The sequence below is a fragment of the Eurosta solidaginis genome, chromosome 1 (genome assembly GCF_040869045.1).
Source record: "Eurosta solidaginis isolate ZX-2024a chromosome 1, ASM4086904v1, whole genome shotgun sequence".
Lineage (NCBI taxonomy): Eukaryota > Metazoa > Arthropoda > Insecta > Diptera > Tephritidae > Eurosta > Eurosta solidaginis.
Window position 1 is genome coordinate 349,865,654 of NC_090319.1, and position 22,470 is coordinate 349,888,123.

A 22,470-nucleotide genomic window follows, 5' to 3' on the forward strand; every position below is an offset into this window, starting at 1 on the left:
GCAGGCACATTTTCACCTTTTTTGTTATGATTCGTGGACATTTTTTTGTGTTAGAGTATACTCAGTTGGAAAAACAACCCGATTTGCTTTTAATGATAAGTGAGTCAGCCAAATGTAAATATATGTATGTATGTAGGTTCACACTCTGAGTAACTATAAATTTAGTTGAATAATCAATTTGTCAGTGCGTTCCTTTATCAATCGCGTTTTGTATCGCATTTTGTGATGATCAATCGCTCAACACTCGCTGAGCATTGGTATTTTTTAGTTTGGTATGAGTAGGTAAATATGTTATAGTATTAGGTACTTATGTACATTTAAAGATATATAGATAAAGTTATATATGCTGATCGCACGCGGAACCGATGATACACCGTAGATTTGTTGTGAAAGTAGGTACAGTAAAGAAATGTAAAAGCAAACAAACGCCGTAAAAAAACAATAAAAATACACAAATAAAGTTTTTGCAAAAGAAATTTTTTGTCAGTCGTAAAAACTCGGTCATAGCAGTGTAAACGCGGTAATAGTTATAAATTTAGTAAAAGTGATAGATAAATGTGGAGTGAGATGCTGAATTAAATAATTAAAACAAAATCAAGTAGGTTTCGCTACGGAATGTTTGCACGTTACTTAAGAAGAAAAGATAGTTTGATAAATACTTATACCAAAATATTGAGGAAAACGAACTAAGTCATTTTAGCCATGGCTGTATTTTGTTAGTTCCATAAATCATATCGTGTATGTACATTTATCCTCCATACAAGAGATTACTGCGATAAGAAGGTTTTTGACCTTTTGATAGCAAAAACGTGATACTTGGTGATTAGTACATATCATATACTGGGCGACCTGCAATCTATACCGAACCGTCTAAATTAAGATTCCTCTTGTTGATATAAATTGTTTTATGACATAATTCTTAAGGACTCAAATCCATAGCCTGTTCCTGGCTTATATGCTAGGCTGCCACCTTCTAATGAAACATTAAAATAACAAGCCATTGCTGAGAAAACATTTTTTCCGAAGACGACCACGGCAAACTAACTGACCATGTTTTTAGGCCGGTCACACTCATACCAGTGGGTCACGCGCAAAGGATGGCTGCATCGCACAGGGTGTTCTGGGCTAGATCCCAACATTCGTCGACCCATCACTTTTATAAATCTTTTGTGGCACCTTGATGTTCACACCCAAAGGCGTTTCGTAGTCTGCGCTTTAGCGTATATATATTTACATATACATACATAGCATATGCTGGCAACAACTGCTCAATGCAGTTGCTGGCTTGAACGGTGCCACTTCCTTAGATATTCTGGTATCAGCGACGATAATACACCGCACACCCAACTACACCGTGTACTACGATGTTTACCCAAGGACGCTCAGTCTCAGGGCCCCTAGCCCTCCTCAACCCAGGTGCTGTCAGCCATCCTTTATTTCCAAAGTGACGACGTCTTCCTCGTTGCACTTCAGAATACTGCAGTTAAGCTGCAATGGGCTTACGGAGAAGATCACGGAGATAGTAGATTTTATAAAACGGCACAACATTTACATTGCTGCGATCCTAGAGACCTGCTCTGGGTAAAACGTACATAAAAAAGATCGCTGGAGCAGAAACGAAAGGCGGACTCGCATTCATCACCCATCGTTTGGTGCAATATAATCTATTTGTTCCCGACATCGGCCACAGGCAGGGTCCTGGAACTTCAAGTCATATCTGTATGATCAGGTGATGCAAATTTTGAAATTATCAACATTTTCATCCCTCCTGTGACCCAGTGGATACTGCCATGACATCGGCGCACTCCTCATTGGATAAAATGCCCACCACGATCAGTGGCAATCTGTTCTACAGGCGGACAGCAGGGTGAGATGCTGTCGGATCAAATAGAAGAAGCGGTATGTTAGGAAGCTGTCATGGTTCGCCAGAAATCTCCATCGTGAGCGCAGGACTTGTTAGCCTGCAGCCGATGATAACAATGGCTTCCGACCACCTACCCATACTCCTCAAGCTCGAGCGATCAGCCAAATTTATCACTTCTAAAAAACGTACTTTCATAAACTTCAAAAAAAAAAAAAAATTGGGAATATTAAAACACAAATACAGACAATCACTTTACTGTCCCCATTCTCGACTAATTCCCATAAGTGAGAGCTTGCTTTCCTAAAGTTCATTGAATACGCGTCGGCTCGATTCATTCCTGCTGGTGGAATCTTGGAGATCCGGTCATACTGTCCAACGGAGGTCGCAACATTAGCGAGAGAGCGGGACCTTATAAGACAGCATGACCTGGGGATTCAGAAATAAGGGAACTAAACCAGCGCGTCAGACAGCTTGTAGTAAAACACAAATGGACGAGATGGGAGGAGTATTTAAAGAATTGTAACCTCGCTGCCGGTGTAGGTAAGCTATGGTCTATGCTATCGGAAGCGAACAAATGCGCGAGCGCTTTTTGCCATGCAATTCTTGGTTGACAAATCTAAACAGCAGGCCGTCAGACACTCACATAAGCACAAACATAGCGCGTCTTCTATTACCATTGATAATGCCAAACCATGTCGATGCTTAAAAACCTTGGCAATGTGCGATTCGAAGAAGATAGTGCAACGAACAAGATCCAAAAATCTTTTATGGCTAGGTTTAGCTATGCAAATAGACAAATATGCTCCGGCCAAGAAAGCATTTAAATCGACAGCCACAGTTATAAACAGAAGAAGCTGGAAATATCCACTGAGTTGAGAGATACAGATGAAAGAAAGATTGACCAAAGGATGTGCTTTCAATTGGCGTCAGCTATCGCTAAACAGAAATATTTTGTGAATTTGTCACAAAACGGTCAAATTCGCTTAGGCGGCTAAGTGCTAATTAATGATGATGATATAATTATTATATGATAGGAGGCGTGGTTAACAAACTGTTCTTCAAAATTTTTATTATCAGTTATTCTTTGGATAAGGATGACCCACTATATCTTTAACCGTTCTCAAGAAATCGCCACCGAAATTCAATTAAAAGCTTGACTAAAAAGTGTGTGCTGGCTAATTACCACCAGACTTAATCAAGTTTTTAATGTTCTTAATTTTTTTTCTTGAAAAAAACGAATTGAAAACGAAAACTGCTAAATCGACCACAAATCGTTCTCGAAGCATGAGAACGAGAAACCTTAAATCAAGCAAAAATAGTGCTTGAAATGAGCACAGCAGGTTCACACATCAATACCAAACTCGTCATAAAATACAGTTGGAAAAACTGTTCTTAAAACAAGCCCATCGGTCATGAGTTAAGAAAAAATATACTTACCAGACTTTTGTCAAAGAATGTTCTTAATTTTGAAGTTGTTTCGTTCGTTTTGGAACGATTTTTTCTCTGAGTATAGGCGTTGTCACGCTCATTTTTCAGAATACTTACATATTGTTACTTACGAGATATTTTCTCTAAAATTTTAGTATTGTAGCTTTATATGTAACAGAGGTATGATGATATTTATTCAAAATTCGGTTGCTCGGTCTTGATTTCATGATCTCTTCATGCGGTTTCTATGAATTTACTGTTACGGAAGAAGTAATCAGTACCATCCCGATAAATGGAATAGCTACATATTAATTATTTGTTGGAATATACAAGTTTTATAAAAAATCGGGATTAATTAAGTTTAACTGTTGATCTTTCGAGAAAATCTAGTAAAATTCTTCGAATTACTTTTTATTTTTCCAGACAACATATTTTGCAGCACAATGGAATTCACCGTACCAACTCATTTTTATACTCAGCTGAGCAGAGCTCACAGAGTATATTAACTTTGTTCGCATAACGGTAATCCATAACGGCATAAACTAACCGAGATAGATACAGACTTCTATATATCAAAATGATATGGGCGAAAAAAGAAAGTCATTTAGCCATGTCCGTCCGTCCGTCCGTCTGTCCGTAAACACGAAAACTTGAGTAAGTTTTGAGGTATCTTAATGAAATATGGTATGTAAGTTCCTGGGAACTCATCTCAGATCGCTATTTAAAATGAACGAAATAGGACTATAACCACGCCAACTTTTTCGATATCGAAAATTTCGAAAAACCGAAAAAGTGCGTTAATTCATTACCATAAGGGACAAAGCGATGAAACTTGGTAGGTGCGTTAACCTTATGACGCAATTTTAGAAAATTAGTAAAATTTTGGACAATGGGCGTGGCACCACCCACTTTTAAAAGAAGGTAATTTAAAAGTTTTGCAAGCTGTAATATGGCAGTCGTTGAAGATATCATGATGAAATTTGACAGGAACGTTACTCCTATTACTATTACTCCTATTCCTATGTGTGCTAAATAAAAATTTGCCAAATCGGATGACGAACACGCCCACTTTAAAAACAATTTTTTTTAAGTAAAATTTTAACAAAAAATTTAATATCTTACAGTATATAAGTAAATTATATCAACATTCAACTCCAGTAATGATGTGTCGCAACAAAATACAAAAATAAAAGAAAATTGCCAAATGGGCGTGGCTCCGCTCTTTTTCATTTAATTCGTCTAGAATACTTTTAATGCCATAAGTCGAACAAAAATTTACCAATCCTTGTGAAATTTGGTAGAGGCATAGATTCTATGACCGTAACCGTTTTCTGTGAAAATAGGCAAAATCGGTTGAAGCCACGCCCAGTTTTTATACACAGTCGACCGTCTGTCCTTCCGCCTTGAACTCACTTTATCTCGGTATAAAAAATGGCTGAAATCCGACTATGACACGCCCACTTTTTCGATATCGAAAATTACGAAAAATGAAAAAAAAATGCCATAATTCTATACCAAATATGAAAAAAGAGATGAAACATGGTAATTGGATTGGTTTATTGACGCAAAATATAACTTTAGAAAAAACTTTGTAAAATGGGTGTGATACCTACCATATTAAAGAGAAGAAAATGAGAAAGTTCTGCATTGCGAAATCAAAAGCGCTTAGAATCTTGGCAGGAATACTGTTCGTAGTATTACATATATAAATAAATTAGCGGTACGCGACAGATGATGTTCTGGGTCACCCTGGTTCACATTTTGGTCGATATCTCGAAAACGCCTTCGCATATACAACTAAGGGCCACTCACTTTTAAAACCTAGATTAATACCTTTATTTTGATACCCATATCGTACAAACACATTCTAGAGTCACCCCTGGTCCACCTTTATGGCGATATCCTGAAATGACGTCCACCTGTAGAACTATAGCCCACTTCCTTTTAAAATACTCTTTAATACCTTCTCTTTGAAACCCATGTCATACAAACACATTCCAGAGTTACCCTAAGTTCATTTTGCTAAATGATAATTTTCCCTTATTTTGTCTCCAAAGCTCGCAGCTGAGTATGCAATGTTTGGTTACATCCGAACTTAACCTTCCTTACTTGTGTTATATCTAGATATACCTACTATGTATAATATAAATTAAGATAAGACATTTTCTAACTTGGACTATAATTGTCTCTCTTTACAGCCATATCATCTCACATTTGATATTCAACAAAGGCGAAATACTGCATAACCAGCAAAATAAAAATCAACTTTTCCAAGCTTCATACCGACAGCGATATTATCTGTTTACTACTTATATAATTATTCAAGCGCTTTAAATAAAACATATACTTACATACACGTGTATGTATTTTCATCTTCTCTCAATAACCAACTCAAGCACGTACATTGATTGCGATAAGCAACACATTTTCGCAATCAGTAACAATAAAAGGTACAACAGCGATAAACAAAAGTATTACAACAATTCCAAGGCAACGGTCAACAATCAAATTTCAATAATCATAGAACTTCTTTGCCATTCAGTTGTTTTGACACGATTGTGACCAGCGGCACACGTCAACGTTCATTATTGGCATTATCAGCATAATTTATATTTGTTTTTGTAATTTATTAATAAGCCAAAGCAATATTTAAGTAAGCAACAGCAAGTTCCAGTGTCAGTGCCAATTGTTGATGGAAAACAAAAAGTACAACAGTTAAAGTATCTCTCACAACCAACAACGACAACAGCATCCCGCAAAACAATTGAAAGCTTAACGTACCAAAATAACAAAGCATACAAAATGTTGAAAACAAAAACAAATGATGATAAAGTGGATACATTGCTAACCAAGGGTCTAATACCGATAATTGATCTCGCACATTGCGGTAAGCGTTATATATGTATGTATGTTGTTATATGTGTTTTCATATTCAAAAGTAACAATAAGCATGCTTGTAGTTGTAGTAATTGTAGCTGCATATTACCAACATTACTTTGCAATTATCAACATTCTCATTAAGCTTACAAATGTATTTATAAAGCTCCAATTACATACATATTTGCATATGTACATTCATACATCTGCGTATTGCATTGAGATTCATGTTTATAATTTACTTACCTACATACATACATATGTACATATGTAAATTGTATATATTCCGCATATAACAATTTTTTATGAGCTGGCAAATATTTATAATGCACCTCACATCATAATCGTGAAATACACACGTGTGAGGTTGATTATATAGCCATGGTCACAGCAAATAGCACAACTTCCTCATCATCATCATCATTGATTGGCCCTTAACCGGTATCCCTGTTTCGCGATAGCTGAGGCCAATTTTGAGCACCGAGGGAGGTCAAGCCTTTCTCCAATTGCCTCTCTCAACTCTGCTTACGAACTGCGGTGTCGACTGAGATACTTTCTTGATCGGATCGTCTTACTCCTCATGTATCTATAACAATTACACTGTTTGCAGGATCTATTTTATTGTGGATTGGGAAGTTAACACTTGAATTCGCAATGTCAGGTAGCAAGGAAAAATGCTAGTAAAATCAACCGAAATTGTTGTCAGTTTTTAACTGTTGTTGTTGTTGTAGCAGTGTTACACTGAAATGATAGCGCTTGGTCGGGAAAAATCCCGAGTCGCTCCAGCACATAGAACCGGTTGCCTTCGGAAGCGTACTTTTTGGTTTTAATTCTTAAATTGGTTTTCTTCAAGTTAAATTGGTTCTAATTCTCAAAAGTTTTTACCTGTCTTAAATAGCTTTTAAGTCAACTTCGCACAAATTATCTGTTTATATGTTGATTTGACTACAAAATTAAACAACAACAAAGAAAAGTCAAATCTAGAAATGAATGTGTAAACATACGAGTACAAGTCTACAAAACTACTTCATGTTTTGATGTTAACGCCGCGCAGAAGTTAAGCTAAATGGCACCATAGGAAACTTTATCAGATACAAATAATTTCGGGCTTATCGGCTTACTATCGACAGTTATTATTGTCGAGTTATCGCCGAATCATCGGCTTCTTATTGGTTACTTATCGGTTTGTAATCGACGGTTTACAGGTGTGTCATTGATTTTATATATCTTTTTTATAACAAACCATTGATTCATCGATAAAACATCGATAACACGGAGATGATAAATTTGGTAACAATCTGATAAGAAATCTATACATTTTCGACATCAAATCGATGACTTTCTGATAAACATTTTTAACATTTAATATTTCGTAAACTTTTAGATAATAAATCCACAACATGCTGATAACAAATTGACACTGCAATAACAAAATATAACTTTTCCATTACACATCGATAGCTTTTTGATAACATGTCGTTAACATTTAAATATCGATATGCCATAATTTAACGAGAACTAGCCGGTAATTCGATGATAAATCGATAAATCGTCGACAACTTTTGGTATGAATAGGAAATTTATGATGCTTCGATTACAAACAGACAACCTGTCTATAAGAAATGGATAACACGACCATTAGCCGTCGAAGACAAACCAATAACTCATCGGTAACAAACCCATAATAATTCTGGTTTCGGCTCAGCCTTTGGTTTTGACTTCTAATTTTTCTTTTCTCTTCCCTATACTTCCTTTCTTTTCGTTTCCTTGCCGTGCTCTCTGATTTCGACCACACCAACTCTACAAAATGCATTGTTCCAACAATACGCTACAGTACAGTGTAATTACACTTACCCTTAGATTCTGTATTCTCCCATTCCGTGTGCAACGATGTATAGCAAGAGTTGTTACCCTACGAATACCGATGGCAATTGTTAAAATAAAAGATTAGAATAACACTGAATGCTGTTGATATGACAGCAATTCCAGTCGTAAAATTGTCATAAGATAGAAGCAGTAAATGTACTGAACGTAAGTTTCCCATTAAACTTAGCTGATGCGCATCATATTGACAGTTATTCGCTGCTGAAATGACTAATGAAATCAGTTCATGTCATTTTCAAAGAATGCTAACTCAAAATCAACAGTTTCGCTTCTGTTGAAATGACTAAACAACTTAATTCTCTTGACAAAAGGCTTGATTAAATGAGTGATCCATTCTATCAAACCTTTCTTAAATCAAGAACAAAAAACCGAATTTGTTGATTTTGCTAGCGCTTATTCTTTAAGTGTACGCATTTGTGAATTTTTCAGGAGGTAGCCTGTCAGCGCCTTAATTTGTGTGCCTCTTTAAATTGGAATGTTGTTCTTCATACATAATCGCTGCATAATAAAACCACTCTTTGAGGCATAACATCCGCATAACTAGAAGTATGCATTGACGGAGCGACAGTACCCCTTTTTGAGCGAGCTTCTAAAGTTTAGAATAAATCCATACAATTAAAGACCCTTGGGCTCTATATAGTACAAATTTCTCGATGACGCTGACTACCTCCTGAAGAATCTTTCAACCGACTTGTTTTTCTGGTATCCGTGTTAAGCTGTGTTCATCATGCAGGGGTTAACGTTATATCTAATGTCCAGGTCAATAATTCTCTCCAGTGTTTCAAGCATAAAGGAGGAGTGGATTATTGGCTTGTAGTCTTGTAGTCTTTTGTTTCCGAGCAGCTTAATATGCCAGCTTAGGAAATGAGCACCAGTCGTACTCTTATCCAAGCTGCGCGAGCGTATCCATCTTGTAGGCATCTTGAAAGGATTCCATGGATTAGTCATTCGGGGTTTGCAACATGACCGGCATTACTCCATCTGGTCCCATTGGTTTAAAAGGCTCAAAAACTGGATAGATCCTAGTTTGGTATTCCAGTATAGGATTTTTGTATCGTCAGTTTTCGGAGAATTAGTAAGACTTACTGACATAAGTAGGAATGTTCCCCAGTTTTCACAGTATTGCGCCCATTACTCCGTTTTTGATGTGGATGGCTCGAATTCTGCCGAGTTTATTAGATACAGAATAAAATTGTGCTACAGCTTCTCCTCCAGGAGATGAGGCCGGATCAAGAAATTTCATGTGTGTCTGTTAAGCTGATATTATTTTAGGTGGTAACACAACTGAGTCTCCTTATGAAAAGCTCTAAGTCAACCAAACCCAAGCAATTGAAGACAAAAAATGCGCTGTTTTTGCTATGTAAAGAGTAAAGAACCCATAAACTTTGCTGCGATCCAAAAACAGCGCCAACGTTGGTCGCACAATATTAACCGCTGCTTGAACAATACTTTCAGACAAACGCTTAAAATCTTTAAGAAGTTTTGCAAATCTTCCTAGTGGCGGTTTATTGGTTTTTTCTACTGAATAACATCTCCTTCAACCCACGCTTAAGTTTTTTGCTTTATTAAATATACTTTGCAATGAACCTTGTTTTTTAAAAATGTCAAGTGTTTGAACAACTGTTTTCTTTTTAATACAAGTTGGTATATGTAGATATAATGGGGGACTTGAGTATGTTATTTTTTTGCCTATTTGAATTACTATTTTTTTCCGTATTTCGCAATTTTTCACATTACTGGTATTCGTGCTGCCATGAACTTGACTCGATACACAAATGAGGTTAATACTCTTAGTACATAAGCATTGAGAAAGTACTTATACAAATTTACTTAACGAATTTTAGTCGCATACATTTTTTGTTCACATTTTAATAACAAAAAAATTAAAAGAGAAGATATACAATGCAAATCTTTACTTAAGCTATTTGCAAAAAAAAAAAATCATTTTGTCAAAGCATGTTCTTATAAGTGATAATTTTTTGCTGCACGTCGGGATAGTCATTTAATGGTGTTTGTTACCGTAACGTACCGGATCTATATCCGGAAGTGGCTCTTTAACATCGACAAACCTCCAGAACCTTCGGGGAGTGTCTTTATCGCTAAAAGAAGACGATGGATATCGCAGATAATTTTTGCTAAATATTAGTCACAATGATTTCTTGAAAAAATTTACTGTGTTTAATTATAAACTTTCAGTCGCTGTGACAGAACCTCAGATAACCAACTCCAGGTAGGACATGATTACTGATTTGGTTTAAGGATCCATTGTGACAACTGCAGTTGCAAGTAAGCAAACGAGGATTTTTCGGCAGGGTAAGCTCATAAGTCATAAGTAAGACCAACTGAACCTTAATCAGGTTATGATACGCCTCACATTTTTAGGAATTTCACGCGCCCAACGCTTTTATTCATTTGTCTGATCAACGCCTTAGATTGATGAGGAGTGTGATGACTAGTACCTAGGACCTACCCAATTATTTTCTAGCTTTTAGTATTATTATTACTTAATGTAAGTAGTGTTTTCAATAAAACTGTTTAACTTAAACATTTTTTTTATTATTTTTTTTTTCAAGTTTTTAATCTTTATTAAATTGCCTATTATTTCTCATCTATTTAGTTCATTTAGTGACTCATTATTACAAGGACTCTTTCCTGACAATTTGTTACAATCTAAGTCCTCAGTGCATAATGCTTCTAAAGACTTTACTCGACTCGGCGCCACGTATGCTTTTCCCTCCTCGAACTCCAAAGTATTTTGATGTCACTTCTACCGGACCGTATGTAATATTTGATCCAAGTATGAGCCAAATCGGACCACAAGTACGCGTATTTTTAATATCTCGATCTTTGCCGCACCTAGCGGGATGTTTTTTCATCTGTCGCTTTCTATTCATGTACATATGTAATATGTGTTCCAAATATGAGCCTAATCGGAGCACAAATACGATTTGTTTAATACCGGCGCCACCTAGCGGCAAATTTTTTCATATGTCGGTTTCCATTCATGTATGTAATATGTGTTCTAAACATGAGCCTAATCGGAGCACAAATACGTTTTTTTTAATATCTCTATATCTGCCCGACCTAGCGGCGATTTTTTTCATGTATGTATGTATTATGTGTTCCAAATATGAGCCAAATCGGACAAATACGATTTTTTGAAATATTTCGATCCATTCGCCTCCTATCGGAGTTTTTTTCTTATTATTGCATTATCATCGGGTTCTGAACTATATGCCAAGTTTCAAGCTTGCAGCTTATCGGGAAGCTACTTAATTACAAAATTCGTAAACAACGGCTGGACTGTCAAGTCAAGCTAAATAAAATCGTTTAATAATAAAAACTAAAAAAAAACACGCATATATAGTGCCTTCTTACTATCTACAATCCACTTAGATATTTGATGTTGATAGCACCGTAGCACAGATGTTCGGGTCTCCGCTATTAAGCACAACTTGTTTTGTAGCGAGCCACTTAGCCACTGCCGCGAGTCTTCAAAAATTTCCGGAAAGGAAAATTAGAAAAGGAGCGGAGCGGACAGGAAAAGAAAGATGAGAAGTAAAAACTAAAGCAGGCACAGCAAAGTGTTTGTTATCGGTGGGTTGTTATCGACGAGTTATAGGTGCCTTATCGATGAAGTATAAACAATAATGTTATTAGTTTGCTATCAGTAGCGAAGTTTATGTTCTTGTTGTCGACGTGCTATCGCCTTTTATCGAATATTTATCGACATTTTGTTAAAAAGTTATTGATTTTCTATCGAAAAGTTAGCTAGTTGTTATTGGGGTGCTATAAATTCGTTATCGCAATATTATCGGTTTGTTATCGAAACGTTATTAAAAAGTATCCAATTTGTTTTCGGCGCGTTATAGATTCGGTATCAAAGACTGATTGGTTTGTTATGAAATATATACCGATAAAACTTCAATATAAATTCAAAAATGCATCTGCAATCCGTCGATAACAAGCCGATAAGATACCAATAATAAGCCTATGACTCGTCGTTAAAAAGAAGATAACTAGACGATAATTTCTCTATTGATAATAAGCCGATAGTAAATTAAGTACTCGCCAATATTTACCGTTGCTAATAGTAATATATTTGTTTCTGGTAAACTTGCCACGGTTGTGGTTTAACTTTAAGCCTAGGGCGAGCTCTAGTTAATTTAAAATCTTTAGCTTTGGAGATGTTAATCTAGAAAGTCTACACATCGCACTTCATAAGTGGTTGGTACTCACGCCTTTTATTGCTGACCTTTGAGATGTTTATAGTTCCCCAATTTATTTCCAAACAAACTAGGAGAAACACTTGAAATGCTTGAGAGGTTAGTTTTGCATTCTACCTTAAAGGCAGAACCCTCGCGTTATCTTTTTAAGTCCAGTCGCATTATGAAAGCAAAAAAAGGGGATTAGAAATGCCCCAACTATGAAATGCATTCATATTTACATAGCACCGTACAAATTTAGTGGAAAACATTTTAAAATTTACCTTAGATGACTTATCTTGTTTGGTTGATTTTCCGACAGGGTGGATAAATGATGTATATTGGAACGATTTTCCGTCATCCGTTCGAAAATCGACACTGATGATTGCACAACGCCGAAACCGGTTAGTCTCAAAACCAAATTTGACAAGGGATGACGGAAAATCGTTCCAATATACATCATTACCTTAGATCTCAGTTAGCAGTATTAATGATGTGGGTTTCTAGGGAAACTACATACCAATTACTTGTAAGTTTATAATAATCAATGATTACCTTTAAAACGTGAAAAAATATTATAAATAGGTATGTATGTGCAAACGTTTGTATGTATGTATGTTTTATTCAAATGATTTGTTTTAAAATAAAAAAATGCTTACTCTGCTACTATTTATATGATTTGCATTCATAAAATATTCCAACTAAAATCTCTGTAAAGTTCATTCGCTATCAGCGTGATCATAGCCAACTCAAATACCTCTGTTGTTTTACCCTCCAATAAAAGCTTAAAAGTATGGCAGCGCTGTTGAGTCATCTTAATGTTGTTTGTATTTCCAATGAATGGGGATTTACATACAATCTTTGCAAGTTATTCGCTGCCACTTATTAAACCAGATGTTTTGTTTAATTTAAATTATAAATAAATCAAGCATGCAATAATGAAGCCAACAACAATTTCAGTAAGATCAAGTGCAGCTTCCAGCGAAATTTTAATTAACAAATGTTTTTATATTAAAAACTGATTAGTAATAAGCATTAGCACAAATAAGAAAAATTAACTTACATAAGTATATACTATCTACAATTTAATAATAAAACAAGTAAAGGTGTCTAAGTTCGGGTGTAACCGAACATTATATACTCAGCTTGAGCTTCATTGTACATTTTCATTTCATTGTACATTTCATTTCAGATAAATTACTTTTCTACAAAACACGTGGCACCACCCGTTTAAGAAAAATGTCTCCTCATTTCCTCTTACAATAAAACTTGATAAGTGCAATATCATTGATTCAAAACTATTTTTTGCTAAGTTATAGTTTATTTTTCTAGTCTACGACCCTTTTAAATTTGTTTTATATCTAAGTTGCCGTGGTCTTTAACCGATCCCGTCCATTTTCACTAGAAATATTTTCTGCTATAAGGAAAATATGTGTACACAATTTCATTACGATATGTTAATTTTTCTTCGAGTTATGGCTCCCGAAACAGAAAAATGCTTAGTCATAAAAGGGGCGGTGCCACGCCCATTTTAAAAAATTTGAATTTTTTCCTATTTATTGTTATAAATGCTCTTGGGAAATGAAATACCATTGATATAAAGCTCTTTTTTGCAAAGATATAGATAATTTTATTCGTCCACGACCCTTTTAAAAATCTTTTATATAAAAGTGGGCGTGATCCTTAACCGATTTCGTTAATTTTTCTTCAAAGCATTCCTTATAGTAAGTGCAACCTCTCTGCCGAATTTTGTTACGATAGGTTTCATGATTTTTCATTTATGATTAATAATATTTGTAAAATTGATTTTATCACAAGTGGGTGGTTCCACGCCCATTTTAAATTTTTTTTTTTCAAATTTTTATCAAGAGTCTCAATATCAGTCCACGCGTCAAATTTCATCAATCTAGGTGTATTATTTACTAAATAATCAGGTTTTTTGTGTTTTCCAAAATGTTATATGTATAAAAAGTGGGCGTGGTTATCATCCGATTTCACTCATTTTCAGTACCAATCTATTCTGGGTCCAGATAAGCTCGTGTACCAAATTTGGTGAAGATAACTCAATATTTACTCAAGTTATAGTGTTAAAGGACAGACGGATAGACGGACGGACGGACATGGCTCAATCATATTTTTTTCGATACTGATGGAAGTCTACATATATCTATCTCGATTCCTTTATACCTGTACAATCAACCGTTATCCAACCAAAGTTAATATACACTGAGTATAAAAATAAAAATAAAAAACACCTTAATGATATTTACATGCGTCTGGCTTATCAGCTTATCTGATTATGTAGTAATATTTTCGATACAGTTTACAAAACAAAAGAAATTCGAGGCAAATAGTTTTTAACCTTACAAGCTTCAATTTACTCAACAATGAAATAAAGCCTTGTGACGCTCCCAAATGGATTGTGATTACTTTGATTTCGTAAATATGACACCGTTGACTTCAATTATGACGCACCCTTCTTATTAATCACCAGCAAAGACGCAACGAGTTTTATAATTCTTATCAACAGTTAATCGCCTCTGTAACACAGCGGGTTTTATTTTCTGAGGCGGCACGACCTCACCGGGCTCTCTAAGATGCCAACAGCGGCGGCCCGTAGTGAGCGCTTACCACTGCTCTGTTCCAACGCAAAGTGGGTAGGAATTTTAACTAGAGATGCCACGAATAGTGAATTGGCCGAATACCGAATATTCAGATGATAGCTGCTGCGAGACGAATTGTTACCCATTTAAATCATTCTGGCTTAGCAGAGCAGAAACTTAAATCCATTCAACAAGATCTTAACTTGCCAAACCACCAACTAGTACAGTAGACTGGGTTGGTCCCCATACAAAAATTCAAGTTGGTAATGTCCGCCCCTAAATTTGAAGATTATGTTGAGTGGGTTTCGGAAAAATTTAAAAAAAATTTTTTTTGATCCTTCGAAATACAGCCGAAAAGTTTTTTTCGTTGTAACTTGGTTATTTGACGTCCGATTTTTAAAATTGATATGTCATTATTTTGTCCTTGAGAAGCTTCACATTTCCGTTTAATGTCCTTTTAAGCTATGAAGTCTTTTTCACATGATTAGGTCAGCTAACAAAATGATTAAGACTAACTTGTATGTTATAATACTCACTTACATTAAATATTTGAATATTAACACAAGTCTTTTCTTTCTCATTTTTCCTGCTAAAACTTGATCGGTCAAAATCCTTGAGATTTCGACTGTCGTGTCAAGATAATTATAAATACGAAACAACAGGCTTGACTCACTTAATTACTTTGACTTCCCCTATTCATGATATTTGGCATATCTTTATTAACTTTTCAATGCAAACCCTGCAATTTTTTCTCCAAAAATATCATGAGTTTCAGGTCTAAGTATAATAAGAATCAGGGAAAATAACAGTTGCAATAAATATTGAAAGTGCTTTAACTTCTTTGTTTATTATTTTAGTAATATGGTTTCAAAGCAACATTTTCTGGAATTTTTAAGTACTTTCGTTTGGTAAGGAAAACGCATACATTAGGGAGGGGGGTAAAATAATGACATATCAATTTTAAAAATCGGACGTCAAATAACCAATTTACAACGAAAAAACCTTTTCGGCTGTATTTCGAAGGATAAAAAAAAAGTTTAAAAAATTTTTCCGAAACCCTCTCAATATAATCTTCAACTTTAGGGGCGGACATTAACATTTTTTTTTCGACCCAGTCTATAGTACAGGATGTGACCACACGATGGAATTTTACGTATTATTTAATGGAGCGATTATTAGAACAAAAGCGGGCTGTCTCCTTGTACATAACAGATCATGAAACTTTAATAGATCTGACGCATGATCAAAGGAAACTATTGGAACAATGTATCAAACTCCCCAATTGCCAGCTAAGGTATCTCTTGCATCTCTGAGATGATTTCACATGCAATAACTTTATTAAAATACCTGGGAAAAGCAGATACAGCTGAGAAAGTACCAAACTTAGTAACATTGAGATCTTCACTGCAAGGCGATATTGAAAGGCGATTCAGCTTCAATGAAAAAAACAAATATCTGGTTGCTACTTTTCTGGATCCTCGCTTCAAAACGAGTTTCCTAAGATTGATTCAAGCAGAAAGAGCAAGACAAAAAATTCTTCTAGAAGCTCTGAAAATAAGTTGTGATAAATCTAGTAGTACCCACGACGATTTTTCTCCACTCCGTAAGAAAGGAAACTTAAATGAAAATGATAGGACTATTGAAATACACGACAGTTTCTGGAACTGCTTCGAGGAAGTGGCTACAGATAATATGCGAAATGCTAATGATGAGGAGGACGTGGAGAAGAATGCTGTGGCAAACTAGTTGGATTTTTATTTGAAAACAGTCGCCTAGATCGGAAGGCCGATCCTTACAAGTGGTGGTTAGTAAACGAAAAACAATACCTAAACCTTTCTCTCAAATGATAAAAGCCTTTGGTGGGGGAGTAATACAAAACAAACTAGGACAGCCAAAGAGCGCTCTAAGCGCTTGATTCACCATAGACGTTCTCTAGGGCCATCGACAACTGTAAGAGGGCGCTACGTGTTGCAAATCCTCGTGCCCTTCACAATCAGTTAAATACCAGGTCACAAAAACATTAACGTCAATAAAAGAGCGGTTGAACTGCAAGGGCCGGTGTATCGTTAGACACCTCGGAAGCAGTCACGGTGCACCGGTCACTTTCGTAAATAAAGAGTCTACTCTATGGATACCTTGAAAATTACCAAGAAAATATGGCCTAACGACAATCAGAGAAGAATTGAGTTTGTACTGAATATGTCCAGCAAAAAAATATTCAGGACCACATCCACTATAATAGGACACTAGCCGTTTGGGAACCACTTCAAAAACAGTTGCAGGAGCTATGGTGAAAATGTTTGTAAGGAGGCAGTCACCCATTTCCTTAGCGAGGACCCAGCTCCAGCGAATATGAGGTTCCGTATTTTAGGAATCTTTGTGAAGCTGGATGGGGAACGGTATCAAATTGCTCCATAAAGGACATCTGGAGGTTTATTGATCTAACAAAGTGGTGTACGCCATTGCACGGCTAAAAATGTGAGTCTGAAAATTTAAAACTTTTTTGTACTACATATATATATGGCCAAACCAAATTTGGTTTGAAGTCGAAACCTTTCCATTACTTTTGATAATGACTCGCTCTCCCCTCTGGAACAGTATCTTTAATTTGCAATAACTCTTCGTGTATTTGTCTGAGACCAATAATATTTGGTACCTGGTACATATAGATAGAATACTAGGGATATCTGGAAAAGTAAGCCGCGGCGTCATCTTCTTACCCCAATCTTTTCCCTATTTAACTGTTTTTAAAAATCGTGAAAACTCGACGTTACTTAGTCCTAGACCAATAATATTTCTGGCGATATGAAAGCGAGGTCAAAGAAATTTAAAAAAGCGAGCAGCGATAAATAAGATTATATGAGAAAAATCTTCAGTCAACTCTCTGTGGGTGCGGCCGAAAGGGCTTCGTAGAGATTTACAAGGTATAATGAAAACAATTGTCGCCTTATCCGTGCTAATTTCGCATTATTTTAGTTTTCCCCAAAATATTCAATTAATCTAAATTACTTAAAATAATAATAAATATAATTTAAAACAAGTAAGGAAGGCTAAGTTCGGGTGTAACCGAACATTACATACTCAGCTGAGAGCTATGGATACAAACTAAGGGCAAATCACCATGTAGGAAAATAAACCTAGGGTAACCCTGGAATGTGTTTGTATGACATGTGTATCAAATGGAAGGTATTAAAGAGTATTTTAAGAGGGAGTGGACCATAGTTCTATAGGTCGACGCCATTTAGGGATATCGCCATAAAGGTGGACGAGTGCTGACTCTAGAATTTGTTTGTACGATATGGGTATCAAATGAAAGGTGTTAATGGGTATTTTAAAAGGAGTGGGCCCTTTTTCTATAGGTGGCGCCTTTTCGAGATATCGCCATAAAGGTGGACCAGAGGTGACTCTAGAATTTGTTTGTACGATATGGGTATCAAATGAAAGGTGTTAATGAGTATTTTAAAAGGGAGTGGGCCATAGTTCTATAGGTGGACGCCTTTTCGAGATATCGCCATAAAGGTGGACCAGGGGTGAATCTAGAATTTGTTTGTACGGTATGGGTATCAAATAAAAGGTATTAATGGGTATTTTAAAAGGGAGTGGGCCTTAGTTCTATAGGTGGACGCCTTTTCGAGGTATCGCCATAAAGGTGGACCAGGGGTGACTCTAGAATTTGTTTGTACGATATGGGTATCAAATGAAAGGTGTTAATGAGTATTTTAAAAGGAAGTGGGCCCTTTTTCTATAGGTGGACACCTTTTCAAGATATCGCCATAAAGGTGGACCAGGGGTGACTCTAGAATTTGTTTGTACGATATGGGTATCAAATGAAAGGTGTTAATGGGTATTTTAAAAGGAGTGGGCCCTTTTTCTATAGGTGGCGCCTTTTCGAGATATCGCCATAAAGGTGGACCAGAGGTGACTCTAGAATTTGTTTGTACGATATGGGTATCAAATGAAAGGTGTTAATGAGTATTTTAAAAGGGAGTGGGCCATAGTTCTATAGGTGGACGCCTTTTCGAGATATCGCCATAAAGGTGGACCAGGGGTGAATCTAGAATTTGTTTGTACGGTATGGGTATCAAATAAAAGGTATTAATGGGTATTTTAAAAGGGAGTGGGCCTTAGTTCTATAGGTGGACGCCTTTTCGAGGTATCGCCATAAAGGTGGACCAGGGGTGACTCTAGAATTTGTTTGTACGATATGGGTATCAAATGAAAGGTGTTAATGAGTATTTTAAAAGGGAGTGGGCCCTTTTTCTATAGGTGGACACCTTTTCGAGATATCGCCATAAAGGTGGACCAGGGGTGACTCTAGAATTTGTTTGTACGATATGGGTATCAAATGAAAGGTGTTAATGAGTATTTTAAAAGGGAGTGGGCCATAGTTCTATAGGTGGACGCCTTTTCGAGATATCGCCATAAAGGTGGACCAGGGGTGAATCTAGAATTTGTTTGTACGGTATGGGTATCAAATAAAAGGTATTAATGGGTATTTTAAAAGGGAGTGGGCCTTAGTTCTATAGGTGGACGCCTTTTCGAGGTATCGCCATAAAACTGGACCAGGGGTGACTCTAGAATTTGTTTGTACGATATGGGTATCAAATGAAAGGTGTTAATGAGTATTTTAAAAGGGAGTAGGCCCTTTTTCTATAGGTGGACACCTTTTCGAGATATCGCCATAAAGGTGGACCAGGGGTGACTCTAGAATTTGTTTGTACGATATGGGTATCAAATGAAAGGTGTTAATGGGTATTTTAAAAGGAGTGGGCCCTTTTTCTATAGGTGGGCGCCTTTTCGAGATATCGCCATAAAGGTGGACCAGAGGTGACTCTAGAATTTGTTTGTACGATATGGGTATCAAATGAAAGGTGTTAATGAGTATTTTAAAAGAAAGTGGGCCTTAGTTTTATAGGTGGACGCCTTTTCGAGATATCGCCATAAAGGTGGACCAGGGGTGACTCTAGAATAGTTGTATATGTGAAGGCGTTTTGGAGATATCGACCAAAATGTGGACCAGGGTGACCCAGAACATCATCTGTCGGGTATCGCTAATTTATTTATATATGTAATACCACGAACAGTATTCCTGACAAGATTCCAAGTGCTTTTGGATTCGCCCTGCAAAACTTTTTCATTTTCTTCTACTTAATATGGTAGGTGTCACACCCGTTTTACAAAGTTTTTTTCAAAAGTTATATTTTGCGTCAAAAAACCAATCACCATGTTTCATCCCTTTTTTCGTATTTGGTATAGAATTATGGCATTTTTTTCATTTTTCGCAATTTTCAATATCGGAAAAGTGGGCGTGGTCATAGTTGGATTTCGGCCATTTTCTATACCAATACAAAGTGAGCTCAGATAAGTACGTGAACTGAGTTTAGTAAAGATATATCGATTTTTACTCAAGTTATCGTGTTAACGGCCGAGCGGAAGGACAGACGGTCGACTGTGTATAAAAACTGGGCGTGGCTTCAACCGATTTCGCCTTTTTTCACACAAAACAGTTACCATCCTAGAATATAAGCCCCTACCAAATTTCACAAGGATTTGTAAATTTTTGTTCGACTTATGGCATTAAAAGTATCCTAGACAAATTAAATGAAAAAGGGCGGAGCCACGCCTATTTTGAAATTTTCTTTTATTTTTGTATTTTGTTGCACCATATTACTGGAGTTGAATGTTGATATAATTTACTTATATATTGTAAATATATTGAATTTTTTGTTAAATTTTGACTTTAAAAAAATTTTTTTTTTAAAAATGGGCTTGATCGTTCTCCGATTTTGCAAATTTTTATTAAGCATACATTAGTAATAGGAGTAACGTTCGTGCCAAATTTCATCATTATATCTTCAACGACTGCCAAATTACAGCTTGCAAAACTTTTAAATTACCTTCTTTTTGAAGTGGACGGTGCCACGCCCATTGTCCAAAATTTTACTAATTTTCTATTCTCCGTCATAAGTTCAACTCACCTACCAAGTTTCATCGCTTTATCCGTCTTTGGTAATGAATTATCGCACTTTTTCGGTTTTTCGAAATTTTCGATAGTGATAGCGAAAAAGTGGGCGTGGTTACATACCAAATTTCATCAAGATACCTCAAAATTTACTCAAGTTATCGTGTTAACGGACGGACGGATGGACGGAATTGGCTCAGTCAAATTTTTTTTCGATACTGATGATTTTGATATATGGAAGTCTATATCTATCTCGATTCCTTTATACCCGTACAACCAACCGTTATCCAATCAAAGTTAATATACTCTGTGAGCTCTGCTCAACTGAGTATAACAACTAAAAAACATGGTACCGTTTTGGTATCTACAATCCACTTAGATATTTGATGTTGATAGCACCGTAGCATAGCGGTTCGTGTCTCCGCTATTAAGCACAACTCGTTTTGTAGCCAGTTATTTAACCATTGCCGCGAGTTTTCAATACTTGCCGCTAGATGGGTCTAACTCTACATTACGCGAATAGTCTAGGGTGTTACAAACAAGCATAAAATGTTTTCGTACATTAAGCAAAAAGGGTACTCTCCGGTACTCCGACTCAGCCGAATCGCCTGCAAAAAGGTTGAAGAAGAAGCAATTAGATCCGTTGTGAACAACTGTGAGTGAACATCTGCTTCATAGTTATGCACATATATTTGTAAGTCTATACCCTATGCTAAGGCTATAGGTCAAATAGGTGCTTGTTTCGTTTGCTGGCTACAATGATTGGTGTATAGCGTGCGTACAAACAATACAAATGGCGTTATATGCAGAGGCACAACCTATTCACTCGTTACTTTTAAAGCTTGATAAGATCATCAACGATGTCGCTTAGATCGAAATCGCAAGTACTCTGATGAATCGATTTGTGAAGAAAATATTTCGCTTCGGCATTTGTTTTGTTTCTTTGTAACTTACTTAATTGGCGCTTAACCGTCTAAACGGTTATGGCCGTCCAACAAGGCGCGCCAGTCGCTCCTTCGCTCCGCCAACCGGCGCCAATTGGTCACACCAAGGGAGTTTAAATCGTTTTCCACCTGGTCCTTCCAACGGAGTGGGGGCCGCCCTCTACCTCTGCTTCCATAGGCGGGTTCCGATAGAAACACTTTCTTGGCCGGAGCATCATCTTTCATTCGCATAACATGGCCTAGCCAGCGCAGCCGCTGCGTTTTAATTCGCTGGACTATGTTGATGTCTGCGTATAGCTCGTACAGCTCATCATTAAATCTTCTTCGGTACTCGCCATCGCCAACGCGTAGAGGTCCATAAATCTTTCGAAGAACTTTTCTCTCGAACACTCCCAAAGCCGCTTCATCTGCTGTTGTCATGGTCCATGCTTCTGCCCCATATAGCAGGACGGGTACGATAAGTGACTTGTAGAGTATGATTTTCGTTCGCCGAGAGAGGACTTTACTTTTCAATTGCCTACCTAGTCCAAAGTAGCATTTATTGGCAAGATTGATTCTTCGCTGGATTTCAGTGCTGATGTTGTTGCTAATGTTGATGCTGGTTCCCAAATAAACGAAGTCTTTTACTATTTCGAAATTATGGCTGCCAACAGTAGCGTGGTTGCCAAGGCGCATATGCGCTGACTCTTTGCTCGATGACAGC

General features: G+C 36.6%; 1 protein-coding gene across 6 annotated transcripts in view; it reads left to right on the forward strand.

The window, feature by feature from the left end:
• LOC137238048 (uncharacterized) overlaps positions 1-22,470 on the forward strand; it is a 91,421-nt gene that overhangs the window by 28,843 nt on the left and 40,108 nt on the right. For 4 of the 6 annotated variants that reach the window (XM_067762600.1, XM_067762601.1, XM_067762605.1 and 1 more), the window contains exon 2: positions 5,491-6,179. In XM_067762600.1, the coding sequence (XP_067618701.1) occupies positions 6,095-6,179 (85 nt within the window). In that variant the 5' untranslated portion in view covers positions 5,491-6,094. Of the gene's footprint in view, positions 1-220; positions 283-406; positions 599-5,490; positions 6,180-22,470 lie in introns of those variants that run through there. The other 2 variants (XM_067762602.1, XM_067762604.1) reach the window with 2 other exon arrangements.